Source organism: Nerophis ophidion, linkage group LG06 (genome assembly GCF_033978795.1).
Source record: "Nerophis ophidion isolate RoL-2023_Sa linkage group LG06, RoL_Noph_v1.0, whole genome shotgun sequence".
Taxonomy (NCBI): domain Eukaryota; kingdom Metazoa; phylum Chordata; class Actinopteri; order Syngnathiformes; family Syngnathidae; genus Nerophis; species Nerophis ophidion.
Genome location: NC_084616.1, coordinates 60,895,804 through 60,913,433, shown reverse-complemented (window position 1 = coordinate 60,913,433; position 17,630 = coordinate 60,895,804). Strand labels below are relative to the sequence as shown.

General features: G+C 39.1%; 1 protein-coding gene across 4 annotated transcripts; it reads left to right on the top strand.

Moving 5' to 3' along the window:
• The first annotated feature begins 290 nt into the window (after positions 1–290).
• Positions 291–17,536, top strand: arhgef3l (Rho guanine nucleotide exchange factor (GEF) 3, like). 4 transcript variants are annotated; one of them, XM_061904478.1, is made up of 13 exons: positions 291–532; positions 751–799; positions 869–916; positions 1,257–1,322; positions 6,122–6,229; positions 6,300–6,458; positions 6,690–6,752; positions 10,284–10,380; positions 13,829–13,905; positions 14,003–14,260; positions 15,366–15,536; positions 15,809–16,001; positions 17,166–17,536. In XM_061904478.1, exons 1-13 carry the CDS (start codon positions 495–497, stop codon positions 17,414–17,416), a joined length of 1,578 nt encoding a protein of 525 aa, XP_061760462.1. In that variant the 5' UTR covers positions 291–494; the 3' UTR covers positions 17,417–17,536. The 4 variants fall into 4 exon arrangements, with proteins under 4 accessions (XP_061760462.1, XP_061760461.1, XP_061760460.1 ...); XM_061904477.1 differs by having other exon boundaries at positions 1,254–1,322; XM_061904476.1 differs by having other exon boundaries at positions 866–916.
• Positions 17,537–17,630: the final 94 nt, after the last annotated feature.

Below are 17,630 nucleotides of genomic sequence, written 5' to 3'. Positions count from 1 at the left end.
TCCGTTGTGTTTTTACATTTAAGGAAATAATGTGAATCTGAGAACAGCAAATGTAATGCTTCTGTTTTAATTATGCTCCTTGCACACTCAAGAGCGGGTACCATACTAACCTTAACATTGGATCCGTGAGATACATTTTCATAATGTGTTGAAGCTGATTTATGAGTTAAATTCCAACTAAAACAAATGATTCAAGAAGGCAAATATCAAGTTTGCTTTTACAAATCTACTCTCACTTCCTCTTGCGTTCACTATGTTGTGTTCAGTCATCCGCTCGCTGACTTAAGTTTTGCACCCTGCCTGAGAAGAGCACTTACATTTTGAAGTGTGACCTGAAAGGATGTGGTTGAGTGTGAGACAAGGAAGAACCAGATGAGGAAGAAGTTACACAGAGCTCTTCAAAACAGGCACTTTACAAAACCAAAGACGTTAGGTCTGAAAAGTGTGAGGGAATTTCGTGATGGATTTGTGATGATGCTTTGACGACATAAAAGATGGAAGTGGAAGAGATCTGTGAGACAAGGACTTCCTGGTACGATTACTCTTCATATTTGGGCCGATATTGTAAATGCCTAAAACATGAAAGTTGCTACTATTGAGTGTTAATTCTAACACTTTAATTTGACAGCCATATTTGCATAATTTGACAGGCGAATAATAACAACGCTGTGCTTACATAGGACACTGAAGTCAATTTTATCAAAACCAATTTTGGATTTAGCTGTATAAAATTAATAATACAACTTTTAGGTCACAAATAGGAGGAACAAAGTCAACCGACTTCTGTGACCATACTGGAGTAAGTCTCCATCATCTCCTTTATCATCCGATCAAAAACCAAAAAGTCACTATTGTCTCATTTTAGAAGAAGAGAAAACAAGACTCAACACCAGAAGTTGTGATCAGAATCCCTGAGGTGAGTGCGTGTCAAAGTCCCATATTGTGTTTCTGACTAATTGATGTTTTAGGAAGCTTTTCATTGGCGACTACAAAGCTGTGCGTTTAATGGTCTGCCGAGTGCTCAATTCCTATTATAATCTCGTATTTGCGTTCTTATTCCTATGTATTGCTGCTGCCATTTCTGTGACACAAATGTGCCACAAAGCCACAGCAGCCATCTTGTGTGTTACTACAACACACATGCTTTCAACACCCTTCCTCTTTGAAAGAGTCACAGGAAATGAGAGGTTCAACCTCCTTCCACTTTCCTTCGCTCCGTTTTCATGCCGCCCCTGCGTTGCGTCTTCTCTTAGCAGGATGAAGAGGAGGAGGAGGAACATGAAGAAGATAGTGAAATGCAACCTGAGCATAATGGCTTACAGGTGAAGTGTCCATATCACCCTAACACGATGCATGCTTTCAGTGCTTCTCAAACTGTGGTACGCCAAAGAGTCGTGTAATTAAATATTCAAACACAGTGTTACTAATCAAACTGTGTGTAATGTTACAGTGAGCAAAACTATGAAATATGAAGTCAATTTCGGGCTAAAGAGCGCGCCGGTATTTAAGCCACACCCACCAAATTTTAGAATAAAAGAATATTTTTACATATATAAGCTGGACCGGACCATAAACCATACTTGTCGACTTTGGGATGTGGGGGCGTGGTTTGGACGGGGGGCGTGGTTAAGAGGGGCTTAGTATAATTCACCAATTGAGTATTTCATATATATTTAATATATATATGTATGAAATGCTTGACTTTCAGTGAATTCTAGCTATGTATATTTATTATGTATATATATATATAAATTAGGGCTGGGCAACGATTAAACATTTTAATCGAAGTTAATCGCACTATTTCTCTGATTAATCGCGATTAATTGCATTGTATAAGCAAAGCCCAATAATGAATTCAAAAGTAGTGTGTAGTGCACCTTTATTGGAATATTCTCCCACATGAACAAAAGCGCCAAAACATTTGTTGTGCAAACACAATTTAAATCAGTCCTTGTTAAACAGTAGCAGTTAAATTGCATATTTTATGAAAATCAACTCAAAAAATGTAAATACAAAAATTTGAGCTTATTGCCACTGCCAGGGTATTTAAGTTATCCTGTTTGTTATGGAAAATAAATATAATCTACATACAAATCTCTGAGCCACAATCATAACATCTGAACAGGCAATTTCTGAGGTAACAGCAGAAAAATTTTTTTTATCAGGGATCTTATGTTTAAAAAAACTATATTATAGGTAGTGGGCTGTTTTAGGGAATTTTTGATCAAATTATCTGTAGTAGCAATATTAATAATGTTGTGTTTATTCTGCGTAGTGCACTTAAAATAATTATGACCATATCTAGGAATTGATATGATGGGAATTTTCCGATTGTTTGCTTGGTGCTTTGATAAACTGAACCCATATACATGGTACTATTTGTGATGTTATGAGCCAGGGAAAAAAAGAACTACCCTACCCAGCATGCAACAGGAGTGACGAGCATGCGCGGTAACCCGGTATAGGTTGTGTCGCCATGACGGCATCTTGTATGTTGTGATATGCACGCTCTGAAAGCAAACGTTAAGAACTCAGCCAACACCCCTCGTCTGCATTATTCATAAATAGACAGACAACACAGATACTCCGCTGCTTCACAAGCCGCTGGATGTAGCCGGCAAAGTATTCCCATGCCAGCTAGCCGGTCTAGCAAGCACGCGTCATTCAGTCCAAAACGGCCTGATCTATCCACATTCAGAATTGTCTGGCGGTCATAAGTGATCCTGGAGTGACCACGGTGTTAGCCAGCCATGAAATTTGCAGAATTGTCCGGTATTTTTGCCAAATCTTCCATCTTTACCAAGAGCCCCTCGAGGCCGAAGTACATCCGGGAGATTCCATCTTGTTAAGAAAAGGCGTTAACAAAATAAAAGCATGTAAACAACATACGCAAATGTGCGATAAAATAATTGTCAGCGTTAATACATTGATGAGTTAACGCGTAATTAACGCATTAATTTTCCCACCCCTAATATATATATATATATATATATATATATATATATATATATATATATATATATATATATATACACACACACAAATAAAAGAAATAGTTGATTTTCAGATAGCACCTATCAAATACAGAGTACTAAAAACACAGTGGTTCTTCTAACTGTACTGTGCTTGCTGGTTACTTAAAAAACAAAACAACAACACTTACCGTTCACTATTTGAGTAACCTTCGTTCTGCCATTTGCATACTGGCGAGAGTCACTTGCCGTCAGGTGCACACCACCACGTAAATCGTTGGCCAATCAAAAAGCAACCCCATAACGCTATAGCCAACCATCACCAGGCGATGTCAACAGACAACATAGAATCACTCTATTACAGCCTGCGTCGCCATGGCTGTAACTTCCTCGTTCTTCTGCTTCGTCTCCTTGTGTGTGCAGTTTTTTATTAAAATCCGTAGATGTAACGTGATTGGGCAGGCAAGCTGTTTATACAACAGGAAAGCTGACGTGAAAACAGGCTGTCCCCACTCCTGTCCGCATGGAGCTGGAGGGGGCGTGGCCTCCAGCTCCGGCTGAAATTCGGGAGAATTTCGGGAGAAAATTTCTTCCAGGAGGTTTTCGGGAGAGGAGCTGAATTTCGGTAGTTAAATATGCAAACACAGTGTTACTAATCAAACTGTGTGTAATGTTACAGTGGCCAAATTCTGGGCTAAAGCATTTAAGCCACATCCACCAAATTTTTAGAATAAATGAATATTTTTACATATATTAGCTGCACCGGACAATAAGCCAAAGATAAATGCCGGTATGAAATATTTTGTAAATGTTTATTTACTTACCTTATTTGTTTCCAAAGGTGCCTGTCACACGGCAGTAAAACAGATGATCAAACAAAACAGAAGTCAAATCGCCATAAATCGGAAGCGAAAGCTAGCTCTCCGATCATCCCAACAGAATCAAAAATCAACGCTGACGTTAATTTGGTAAATTTACGACACTGAAACAATACAAACAGAATGCCATAGTAAGTTCATAATACTTAATACACACACCTGTAAACGTCTTAGCATATTCGATAATGCTAATGACGCTAGTTTAATTACGTCACGAAAGCAAGTACAAATATGCACGAAAACAGCCGCACATTGTGAAACTTTCAAACGTTGCTATGAGCGATGAATGCAGATCCTTTCGAGCACAAAACAGGAAGTACACTGTCAACCCGCAGTGAGGGAACTGCGCCGACAGAGACATGAAAATTATTATTGAATACAAAACATTACGGCCGTTAGCGAAGAAAAAATCAAAAAATTAACCACACTGTTTCATATACCCCAGGGTTCAAAGCATTGGAACGAATTAGCGGTTTATAGGCCAGAAAATATCCATCAATTTTCTACCGCTTGTCCCTTTTGGGGCAGCGGGGGGTGCTGCAGCCTATATCTCAGCTGCATTTGGCGGAAGGCGGTTTACACCCTGGACAAGTCGCAACCTTATCACAGGCCCAACACAGATAGACAGACAACATTCACACTCACATTCACACACTAGGGACCATTTATTTGTGTAGTTAAATATTCAAACACAGTTACTAATCAAACTGTGTGTAATGTTACAGTGACCAAAATTATAAAATATGAAGTCAATTCCGGGTTAAAGAGTGCACCTGTATTTAAGCCGCACCCGCCAAATTTTAGAATAAATACATATTTTTACATATATTAAATCTGAAGTGAAATTAAATAATTAAATGTTCAAACACAGTGTTACTAATCAAACTTTGTGTACTGTTACAGTGGCCAAAACGATTAATTATCTCGTAAATTCCGGGCTAAAGTATTTAAGCCACATCCACCAAATTTTAAAATAAATTAATATTTTTACATATATTAGCTGCACCGGACCATAAGCCACAGATAAATACCGGTATGAAATATTTTGTAAATGTTCATCTACATACCTTATTTGTTTCTAAAGGTGCCTGTCACACAGCAGTAAAAAAGATGATCAAACAAAACAGAAGTCACATCGCCATTGATTGATTGATTGAAACTTTTATTAGTAGATTCCATTGTACAGTACATATTCCGTACAATTGACCACTAAATGGTAACACCCGAATAAGTTTTTCAACTTGTTCAAGTCGGGGTCCTCGACTAAAATCGGAAGTGAAATTAAATAATTAACTATTCAAACACAGTGTTACTAATCAAATTGTGTGTAATGTTACAGTGGCCAAAACTATTAATTATCTAGTAAATTCCGGGTTAAAGTATTTAAGCCACATCCACGAAATTTTTGAATAAATGAATATTTTTACATATATTAGCTGCACCAGACCATAAGCCAAAGATAAATACCGGTATGAAATATTTTGTAAATGTTTATTTACTTACCTTCTTTGTTTACAAAGGTGCCTGCCACACTGCAGTAAAGCAGATGATCAAACGAAACAGAGGTCACATCGCCAAAAATCGGAAGCGAAAGCTAGCTCTCCGATCATCCCAACAGAATCAAAAACTCAACGCTGATGTTAATTTGGTGAATTTACGACACTGAAAAAATACAAAAAGAATGCCATAGTAAGTTGATAATACTTAATACGTACACACATGTAAACGTCTTAGCATTTTTGCTAATGCTAATTACGCTAGCTTAATTACATTACGATAGCATGTACAAATATGCACGAAAACAGCCGCACATTCTGAAAATTTCAAACATTGCTCGGAGCGATGAATGCTGATCCTTTCGAGTAGAAACTCTATGGATAAATATACTTCCAGCACAAAAAAGGAAGTACATTGTCAATCTGCAATGAGCAAACTGCGCCGACAGAGACATGAACATTATTATTGAATACAAAACATTATGGCCGTTAGCGAAGAAAAAATCATAAATTAACCACAGTTTCATAAACCCCAGGGTTTAAAGCATTGGAACAAAGTAGCATCTTATAGGGCATAAAACTGAGTACTTCTTAAATAAAGCCTCGGTCTTGTTTTTAATGAATACTTAGGCCTACTACGCTGCTGTTTTAATGTGGGTTATTATGGTGGTACTTGACGTGTCAAGTGTTTTCTGAGGTGGTACTTGATGAAAAAAGTTTGGGAAGCACTGCATGAATGTGTCAACGCTTGACTTTTTGTCATTTTCCATTAAAGGAGCCCTGTAACAAACGGGTCAAGCCAGTGGTTAAGTCCAACAGCCTAACAGGGGTCATCACTCCGGTAAAGACGCCTGCGCTCAAACGTATCGGACAGTCAATTTCGGTAACGTTGCACAGACTCAAATCCCACTTCTGTTGATCACATGCACTCATTTATCGATGTGTCCTTCTAGCGATCTATAAGTTTCCGCACAGATGTGCGACCTTTGCCCACGCCGCCTCTACGTTCTCGCACAAAGGCCTCATCGTTTCCAAGGAGGAGCAACAGCCAGTGCTGGAGTGACACGGTGGAGAGCCACCACCTCACAGCCAAGGAGATCAAACGTCAGGAGGTGAGGAAAGAGGAAGATAAATAAAACTACCGTGGAAGCCAAACACTTAATTGTCCTGGTGTCATTGGGGGAAGATGACCGCTATGTACTGCACAGGGATTGAGAAAGAGGATGTGAGCTGGGACTGTTGCTTCAACTTCCTTTGTTGTAGAGTCAGCTGCAAATGCTCACGTCGGCCCATCTGTGCATCACATACGATGCAAGTGTGTCAACATGTGTGTTCTTCTGCAGGTGATCTATGAGCTGACTGAGGGAGAGCGACAACTCATCGAAGACCTCAGTCTGGTGAAGAAGGTAGACAAGCATTAAAACACCCTGCATTCTCCTTTTTGAGCATTTTTCCATTACACTTCCTCACCAAAGTGAGTCGACCTCACGTTTCAGCAACCGTTTTGCCAAATACATCGATTTACAAAAGCTATTTGTACTTGAACATGGTTCCTAAATAGAATAGTTTGTGTATTAAAACAAATTTCCTCAAAAGAAACAATGTAAACAGTTTCATATTTTTGTAAAAGTTTGTACACTTTGACTTAGGTCTGCTACAATTATTTTACTCATTTGATTAGAAAAAAGGATGATTCGTATTCTGTTACTTCGACTGATAATCTTATAAGTTTTAACTAAAAACAATTCATATAGACGCAGACATAGTTGGTGCCTTGATTTGTGTGACATGATTTGTTATTTTATTCGATTACTCAAATAACCGAACAAATTAATCAAAAGAGTACTCGATTACTAAATCAATCAATAGCTACAGCCCTACTTTGAATATTATATAAAGTTCTATACCTGGGTTATGCAACTGGCAACAAATCTGGCCCTGGAATGACACCATACCGGTTTGGTAGAAAACTTGTGAAACATGTTTGCTTTACATTCCTAAAATACACTATAATATATAGTGCAGAGGTGGCAAACATTTTTATTGAGGGCCACATTGCAGTTATGGCTGCCCACAATGGATACAGAATAATATTTGAGTATTAATGTATAAGTCAGGGGTGTCAAACTCATTTTAGATCAAGGGCCACATGGAGAAAAATCTACTCCCAAGTCGGCCGGACTAGTAAAATCACGGCATGTTAACTTAAAAATAAAGACAACTTCAGATTGTTTTCTTCGTTTGAAAATATAATAAACACATTCTGAAATTTTACAAATCATAATGTTGTTGGGGTTTTTTACACTTACGCACATGTTGCGGCTTCTATCTTTATTTGTCGTTATTTATATTTTCAGAAAAATTATGTGATAATGTTCATCATTCAACTCATTAGTGTTGATTTTCAATTTATCAAGATAAAAAAATTATATGAAAGTCAAATTACAGTATGTTATTTATGTAGTTTGATCAGTTTCCTCGACTGATGTACTAACATGTGGTTTATTTTGGACATATGTAGCATCATCTACTAAGATACAAATAATTGCTATTGCGACATCCAGTGGACACATTTAGAACAGCTGTTTCTTTCATTAAAAAATTTCATGTTCATTTTTATACTTAGCAAACTCATCCCGCGGGCCGGATAAAACCTGTCCGCGGGCCTGATCCGGCCCTCGGGCCGTACGTTTGACACCCCTGGTATAAGTCGTCTTATTACAATTTCTTTTTGTACACTGTAAACAACAATCTGTAGAATTTATGGTAAAAAAAAATCTGGCACCTCTGTTGACAGAATTTTACTGCATATCTGTATTATACACTAAAATACGGGCAAAGAAGCTACCAGTTTTTCAGTTTTTTAGCATACAATCTCTTGTCATTATTACAGTGTACAATATGATGAATAATATAAGTCAAGTAGATATTTAAGTATTTATTTAAATTCAAATACCGGTGCATTTTGTGGACCTTATATGTGCTGCATTATTAAATAATATTAAAGTTAAAAAGATATGCAACTGCATGCAGTACATGTGTTTTTTCTGTCAAAATAATGAGAACGAATACAATTTAGTAAGAAAAGATCAAATACTTAATTGACGCACATTATTTCCAGGCTTTTTTGGGTCACATAAAATGATTTGGAAGGCCAGATGTGGTCCAGGGGCCTTAGATTTGACACTTGTGGTATGGAGGAACTTGGATCATTGTGAACACAGTGGCAGATAGTTGCGTTAATATTTACCCTTGATAGCAAACATAAAATAATGGGATCCAAATCTATGATTACTGAAGAGTTCCTCAAGGCAGTTGAATGTTGCCGCGCCATGCAGTACTGTACATTAAACAAACATAACATGGGGTCATGGATCAACTTTCTCATTAATAACAAAGCCAAAACAACTATCTAAACTGACCTAATTAGCATCTACTCCAGGGGTAAGGAACCTATGGCTTTAGAGCCAGATGTGGCTCTTTTGATGACTGCATCTGGCTCTCGGATAAATCTGAGCTGACATTCCTTTACACGATAAGTAATGAATAATTCCACTTGTAATCACAATGTTAAAAATAACGTTAAAAATAAAAAACATTCTCATGCTTTTTTATGTTCAAAAAGTTGCGTTAATGGTAAGTATTAATTTATTTATTATTGGTTAGTGTCGGGCTTGCCCTCCTGGGGGTTCTTCCGACCACAAAGCACCGACATGAGAGCCCTTTTCAGGGTTACATTATTGTTTTATTTTTCAGTAAGTCTCTCAGTTGCTTTCCAGCAATTGTATTTTTCTTTCTCGCTCGCGCTCTGGCTACAGCCTCCACCCCGTGTCTCCTCCTGGCGGCTGCTTATAACAGAGCGACAGGTGATTAGATAACAAGGCCCAGGTGGGCCATCTACACACCTGTCGCTGATTTCAAGGCCGGTCCTGGGACACCCAAGTTTGCTGCAGGCCCACAGGCCACGCCCCCACCACAGTTAGCTTCAGAATAACAATGTTATTACAAAGAATAAGAGACCTATTATACTCTAGAAATGTTGGTCTTACCTAAAAATGCATGCGTTTAGTTGTGTTCAGTGTTATTAAATATTATATGGCTCTTACGGAAATACATTTTTAAATATTTGGCTTTCATGGCTCTCTCAGCCAAAAAAGGTTCCCGACCCCTGATCTACTCTGTCGACACTGTCACCAGTCTTGGAGTGCAGCCACAGTTTGAAAATCACAAAACTCCTTAACTTTACAAGCCAGGTTGCGACAATAATTAGGAATAAAAATCCATTTTACCTTGTTGATAAATCTTGCAGCGGAAGGAAGCGGGAGGTTGTAGATACTTCCTCAATGTTTCAAATCACACACCGCTTGTCCATTGCTTTCTTTGGACTCATATTGACCTAGCGAAATTAGAAACAGGCTAAAAAAAAAACAACAACCTTCAAAAACAAAGTCTATAACGACAGCATTGCTCTGCTGACTGAATGAGTACCGGAGAGTATCAAATAGCCCCCAATGATTATGCTGCCGGGCACAAAACTGCCCCAATGACTATGGTGCAGGGCACAAAATGGGTGAAGGAAACGTGTGTACACAGAGACAAAGTTCATACAACAAACCATAGTTTTTCTGGGTCGCCCTCAATGTACCACAGATCCCCAGTGCCCACGGCACTTTTGCGGTCTGAGAACATAACACCACCACTATGCTTGACTGTCAGCAATCTATACTCCTATATAAGCTGAACTCTGACTACTCTGAAGTATATTAACGTCTTATTCCTGTAATATTGTCTGTTGAAATAATGTATTGTGACAAAAATGGTTGCTATGGTATTGCAGTCTTTCACATTTGTGAAAGACTGCATCGAAATGGTCTCTGTCTCTCACTCACACATGCATACACACTAATTTGACCCTTGACCTCTGTGGATGTCACTAGGTGTACTATGAGCCCATGTTGAAGCTGGATATCATGACCGAGACTGAACTCATGCAGATTTTTGGCACTCTGGACTCTCTGATTCCTCTCCATGAAGGTGATCAATCACTCTTGCTTGCATACATGCATTATGTACAATAGTCGGCTGCAACTTCTCAACAAACTGAAAAGGTATGATACATTCATCCATCCATCCATTTCCTACCGCATACAACAAGTATAATAAATATTTCTTATTTTTTAAAGATAGCGATGTATAGTGCATGTGCTGGGCCGCCTTAATGCACAGGCTCACGTGGACTCTCGTCCAAGAGCTGTGGGACTCGATCAGGAGCTCCCGATTTTGACGGCGGAATGCAATGATTGGTGTTTATAGCTGTCAATCACAGACAGCTCAGCTTCATGTAGCAATTGTCTCCCGTCCAAAGGCAAAACCTAGTAACTCACTTCTAGCTGATTTTGAGAAAACAAAGGAAAACCAATCTATCTTGATGCTGTCTTACAAAGATCTACAAAGTCATCAAACGTATAGATGTTTTCTTGAGCTATCATTATCTTTGCCGATTGAGCCATGGATTGAACGTGTGCCCTTTCTCCAGATATTTTATCACAGTCTCGGGTGGGCCCCATTCTGCGTTTGCACATTGGGCAAGAGCGTCCAGTTTTTATTTTGACCTCCACAGTTATCTGCCCAAAAGAGTATGCAAGGGGAAGAATCAAGAACAATACATTTAATGAAGGTGCTTGCAACGTCCTGGGCCAATCTTCCAAATATCCCCTCGTGCCATAATATCCCCTAATCAGGTTGACCGTCAGCCCCCATTCGTGCAAATGTCTCATTAAAGACAATAAGGCGACTGACAAAGAAGCTCCGATTGGTCCCTTGAGATACTAGGTTTTTCTGTTGTATCTACTCGGTTATGTGGTGGTTGCTAGGTCCTGCCATGCGCGTAACAGCTTACTTACAGAACAAATTACAATATCGCATACACTAATGTAAAGCATATCACATAGGAACTCCAAAATTAATATCAGCTCAGTTTTGACCAAAATTGAGTTACTGGGTTTTGCCTTTGGACGGGAGTTGTGTACTCTCTCCCTCTCAGCTGTGTTTTTTTTTTTACCTACTGCGCCAAGCATGCGGGAACCCAGGTCACCGGTGTGAGATGCGAGCGTGCTGAATAGTCAGCTAAAAGCACAGGCAATCTCCCGGAACACCAGCACTATTCTTGAAGTGAACTGGCTTCTATAACACACATACATGTGCCCGCCACAAAGGAGATGAACACATCTTTTTTCAAAATATATTACATGTTTGCATTGTTACTGTTCTGTTGAGTAAAATCATGATTTTTTTTTTTCGAACTGTGTTTTCGGTGGAGGGGTTGTTGAGATTTGCGGTGGGCCCCCAAAATTCCTGTGTGGCCCTGTGCATGTGCATCTCTCCAAGTTAAAATATGTTTATCATTTGTCAAGTACTATACGGTGCTGTAAAATTGCACTTAGTCATGTTAGAATAGAAGTGGGGTTTCTAATAGTTTGTCTACCTTATTTAGGCTCATGTGAGAAAAGGACAAAATAGCGCTCAGATTGGCGCAGTACAATTTAATACAGCAAAATACAAATGTACTGTATTGTTAAATTAATGCTTCGGTGTCAATCTAAACTGCAAACTATTATGTTTGTAAAACTTCCACCATTAGATCATGCAATGTACCTAACATTGTGGCCATGCAACTTCCTGCATCACATTTTGTCTACATGGTTTTGACTTTGTGTTTTTTCTTCACCACAATATTAGAACCCTCGCTGCTTAGTATGATGCAGTGCGAACTCCAACTCAATAATACACCTATTTAAAAAGAATACTTCTGATAGTGTGTGGCACAAAATGAGCATCAATCTCTCGGTAAAGGCGCCATTTGGGATAGTATTTTCTTCAAAGTGAGCAGGTGTTCCTGATATTGTGTCTAGATCAGGGGTCACCAATGGTCGCCCGTAAGGACCAGATGAGTCGCCCGCTGGCCTGTTCTAAAAATAGCTCAATTAGCAGCACTTACCAGTGAGCTGCCTCTATTTTTTAAATTGTGTTTATTTACTAGCAAGCAGGTTTCGCTTTGCTTGACATTTTTAATTCTAAGAGAGACAAAACTCAAATAGAATTTGAAAATCCAAGAAAATATTTTAAATACTTGGTCTTCATTTGGGTTCAATCCCATGCTCGGGATCTTTCTGTGTGGAGTTTGCATGTTCTCCCCGTGAATGCGTGGGTTCCCTCAGGGTACTCCGGCTTCCTCCTACCTCCAAAGACATGCACCTGGGGATAGGTTGATTGGCAGCACTAAATTGGCCCTAGTGTGTGAATGTGAGTGTGAATGTTGTCTGTCTATCTGTGTTGGCCTTGCGATGAGGTGGCGACTTGTCCAGGGTGTACCCCGCCTACTGCCCAATTGTAGCTGAGATAGGCGCCAGCGCCCCCCGCGACCCCTAAAAGGAAATAAGCGGTAGAAAATCGATGGATGGGATGAGTCTTCATTTGTTTAAATAAATTCATTTATTTTTTTACTTTGCTTCTTACAACTTTCAGAAAGACAATTTTAGAGAAAAAATACAACCTTAAAAATGATTTTAGGATTTTTAAACACATATACCTTTTTACCTTTTAAATTCCTTCCTCTTCTTTCCTGACAATTTAAATCAATGTTCAAGTATTTTTTTTTAATTATTATTGTAAAGAATAATAAATACATTTTAATTTATTTCTTCATTTTTGCTACTGTTTTTTCAACAAAGAATATTTGTGAGATATATTTCATTAAACTTATTATGATTAAAATTCAAAATAATTATTCTGGCAAATCTAGAAAATCTGTAGAATCAGATTTAAATCTTATTTCAAAGTATTTTGAATTTATTTTCAAATGTGTGTTCTGGAAAATCTAGAAGAAATAATGATTTGTCTTTGTTAGAAATAAAGCTTGGTCCAATTTGTTATATATTCTAACAAAATGCCGATTGATTTTAACCTATTTAAAACATGTCATCAAAATTCTAAAATTAATCTTAATCAGGAAAAATTACTATTGATGTTCCATAAATATTTTTTTTAATTTTTTCAAAAAGATTCGAATTTGCTAGTTTTCTCTTCTTTTTTTCGGTTGAATTTTGAATTTTAAAGAGTCGAAATTGAGGATAAACTATGTTTCAAAATAAAATTTAATTTTTTTTCCTGTTTTCTCCTCTTTTAAACCGTTCAATTAAGTGTTTTTTTTTATCATTTATTCTCTACAAAAAACCTTCCGTAAAAGGAAAAAAATCTACGACGGAATGACAGACAGAAATAACCATTTTTTTATATATATAGATTTATTCATTAAAGGTAAATTGAGCAAATTGGCTATTTCTGGCAATTTATTGAAGTGTGTATCAAACTGTACCCAAGAAGTACCTCTTGGTTTCAAAAAGGTTGGTGACCTCTGTCTAGCTAGTAAATATTTGATTTTAACTCGTCAATAAGAATTCCGCCTGTCTTTGTTCTGTAACAGATTTACTGAGTCGTCTTGAGCGTCTGAGGGGTTCTGAAAAAACTGTCGGTGCGGTGGCTCCCACTCTAATGAATTGGGTCAGTATCTTGCTGAATCTATCTCTCCAATCCTGCAAATGTATCTCATCTATCTAAGCCTTTTACTTATTTGCATCTAATCTCCTCATCTGAGCAGTTCCCTGGCCTGGAAGCCTACGTCACATACTGCTGCAACCAGGTGGGTGCCAAAGCCTTGCTGGACCACAAAAAACAGGAAAAGAGAGTGGAGCAGTTCTTGCGCCTGTGCCAGGAGTCCTCGTTTAGCAGGAAATTGGACCTCTGGAACTTCCTGGATCTGCCTCGAAGCCGTTTGGTTAAATATCCGCTTTTGCTGAAAGAGATCCAGAAGTGCACACCTGCAGAGCACCCTGATGAGTTCACATTACCTGATGCAGTGAGTCAATATGTATATCAATTAGGGCTGGGCGATATATACGATATATCGCGGGTTTGTCTCTGTGCAATATAGAAAATGACTATTTCGTAATATTCGAGTATACGTTCTCACGCAGTTGCTTTTAGCTGCGGGCGTTACACTACAGGCTCTTCCCAGTCTCTCCTTCTCACAGACAAGCAGGCGCACAAACTTACACACGTCACATACTGTCACGTCATATGTCACGTCATATGTCACATACGTATACGCCCTCGACCAGCAGAGAGGTAGCAGACTGGGTTAAGTTAGCTGTAATGCTAACGTAGCCGTACGAGTCGTAATACGAGAGAAAGAAGGTGCGGATTTGGTAACAAATGAAGGAAGACTTAATTCCCAATAAGAACAGCGGGGGGTCTATCGTCTGGCGGTGGTTTGGCTTCAAGTGGAAATATGTCCAACAGACAACCGTAATTTGTCAAGTGCGGGGCAAAAGCGTTGCTATAAAAAGTAGTATTGCTGCAAATATGTAGCATCATTTGAAAAGTCACTCGCTAGAGAATGAAGAGAATTTAATAACGTCCACCAAAGTGAAGGACGAATACTATTTGATTTCCTATTAGGCAGATCATTTTTATTTGACACTTAAAATGTCTCTGACAATCTTGCACTTACTGTGTTGGAAATGACAGGAATGTTTGTGCCACTGCTTAATAACTTTAATAAATACACTTTTGGCCAATTGACTTAGTTGTGATTTCCCTCTCTGCATGAAAGTTTAATAGTAGCATATATTAATGCAGTATGAAGAAGAATGTTTTAATGTAGACACATAGAATCATCATACTGCTGTGATCATATGTATCAAGTGTTCATTCAAGGCCAAGGCAAAATATCGTAATATATATCGCGATATAGCCTAAAAATATCGAGATATTAAAAAAAGGCCATATCGCCTAGCCCAAATATCAACGACATAATGTATGCATGGAAATTGTTGCCATGGATACAATTAACAAGTTTATCATATGTGGACTTCAAGTGATATAACAAATACATTCAGTCTTGCAAACGTCCATTTATCCATAGTTGACCACTTTTCTCTAATTATTTTATTTGCACTTAGTTGGAACTCATCCAAAGCATTGTGGCAGAGGTAAACAAGAAGACAGGGGAGGCCGAGTGTCAGTTCTACAGGCGGGGGCTCAACTACCTTGAAGACTGCCAGAGATTACCAGAGATCCAACAGTCTCGTTTCCTCTACTGTCACGGAGAGCTCAAAAACAACAAGGGTCAGGTAACAACTACACTTTTTGGACTATTTGCTTTCACTCACATTTCACTGACTGACTCAAGCATTTACGAGGGAAAGTAAACCCACTGTTTTTGTCTGTTCCTGCTAACAAACACTGTGTGTGTGTGTGTGTGTGTGTGTGTGTGTGTGTGTGTGTGTGTGTGTGTGTGTGTGTGTGTGTGTGTGTGTGTGTGTGTGTGTGTGTGTGTGTGTGTGTGTGTGTGCGTGTGCGTGTGCGTGTGCGTGTGTGTGTGTTTTGCGTGCCTGCGCAACAGCGGTTGCATGTATTCCTGTTTGAGCTTGCTTTGGTTTTGACGAGACTGGGAGAGGACAGGGACGGTGGTCACGTGTTCCACATCTACAGGCAACCTCTGCCAAACGCTTCCTTGAACCTGGAGGTGATTCCAGATGGAGAAGCAGCTGGAGGGGGCTCCTTCAGAGGAGCCTTTACGGGGGGAAATGATAAAGGTAAGGCGTGTGCATGTACTTTTCAGTTTCTATTTTTTTGACGGTATATCTTCTTAAGATACGATACTATAGAAGTGAAGCTCATAGGCATGCTTTAGAGTAGTCCGTGTTCAGCTTATACAGCAGTACAGATTGGGATGGGAATCAATACCGTCCCTGCGACCCCAAAGGAAATAAGCGGTAGACAATGGATGGATGGATGGATGGGAATCAATACCAGTACTTAACAATACCAATTTTCGATACTTTTTTGTGTGTTCAAAAACGTTAGTAAATGATAACTACCGGTATTTAAAGAAATATATATAAAAATATTACCACTGTGAGCAGTGTTGTCCAGTTATCTGGTTTTGTTACACTTCCGTGTCTCATTTACTCGTAGACTACTGTCTTACTGCCATAACCACAAAGTAATATTTGCCATCAAGTTGAATGTGTCAGTCTTTTCTCTTGTTGCGCCCTACAGAATATTTAAACTGTAAGTATTGTATTCATTACACACCAGCCGTGTGATTGTATCGTGCATCTCAGTTGTAGTTTTGAGATTTGGAGGTGTAGAAATCGTCCAACTAGCGCATTTTGAAAAGTGGAGTCCTACTGTACTTTTGAGCGCCTTCTTCTTGCTTTGTTGGCATGGAAAATTTGTTAAATGCCATTTGACAACTTGTTCATTTGCCATTTGGAAAATGAACAAGACATCACGTGCAACAAAGGTATCTAAATGTGGCACAGTTTGATTTTAAGTAAATCGGTATCTGGCAGGACTGTACTGACGAACTTTGGTTGGTACCAATAAAAGCACCGAATTTAGTACCTATCACTAGTTGGCGGCATCATAGAAGAGTTTTTTTTATTCTGTATAACAGCCACTTCAATCAGCATTTGCAGCTGCGCTTCAGGTATTCTGTGTGCTAAGTGGTCCGCCAACACGCACCGACTGCACCCAGAGCCGCTTTGATGTGGGGAACCAATTCCATGCAATAATTGTGTTTTTTTAGTGCATGCTAACATACTAAATGTGTGTGTATTTTGTGCAATGTTGGGTTTAGAGTGGGATCGGGCCCAGATTATGGCGCTACGCCTCTGTGCACAGACACGCAACTCAAGCCTGATGATGAAACACACAACCTGACCCCTCTCTCTCTCTCTCCCATGCATTTCCAGTGAAGAACTGTTTTCGTGTGAGCAGCAGGGGGCGCTCCAAGGCTCACTCACACAGCCTGCAAGCCAATGACTCCTTTAGCAAGCAGCAGTGGGTCACCTGTCTTCGCCAGGCCATGGTCCAGTCTCGAGACAGGAGGGCTCAGAGCAGGCAGTCGGTGGCTCCTCTGCACTCCGACCCCGCCGTGTGTCACATAGCCGACCTCAGCCTCAATTCTGATGCTGAGATGGCAGACGTTACCATTCGCTATTGATGGAGCGTCTGGTATTGACACAAATGGTTTACTTGTTGGGTGCATCCTGAACAATGCTATTGAATGTAAATTTAAGATGAGCAAATGTGTTTTTTTTAAATAAACTGACACTTTAAAGTTTGTTTTAGTACTCTTAAAAAACTGCGAAAAGCTGCAGGGACTATGTGGTCAACCCAAGAGGGAGTAAGGAAAGATTAGGGATGATTATCTTCTC

Coding starts and splice junctions, on each gene's coding strand:
- arhgef3l (XM_061904475.1), top strand. CDS start 495: ATGGAAGTGGAAGAGATCTGTGAGACAAGGACTTCCTG. Junction 15,537..15,808: donor TCAAAAACAACAAGGGTCAG/GTAACAACTACA, acceptor CCTGCGCAACAG/CGGTTGCATGTATTCCTGTT. Junction 16,002..17,165: donor TACGGGGGGAAATGATAAAG/GTAAGGCGTGTG, acceptor ATGCATTTCCAG/TGAAGAACTGTTTTCGTGTG.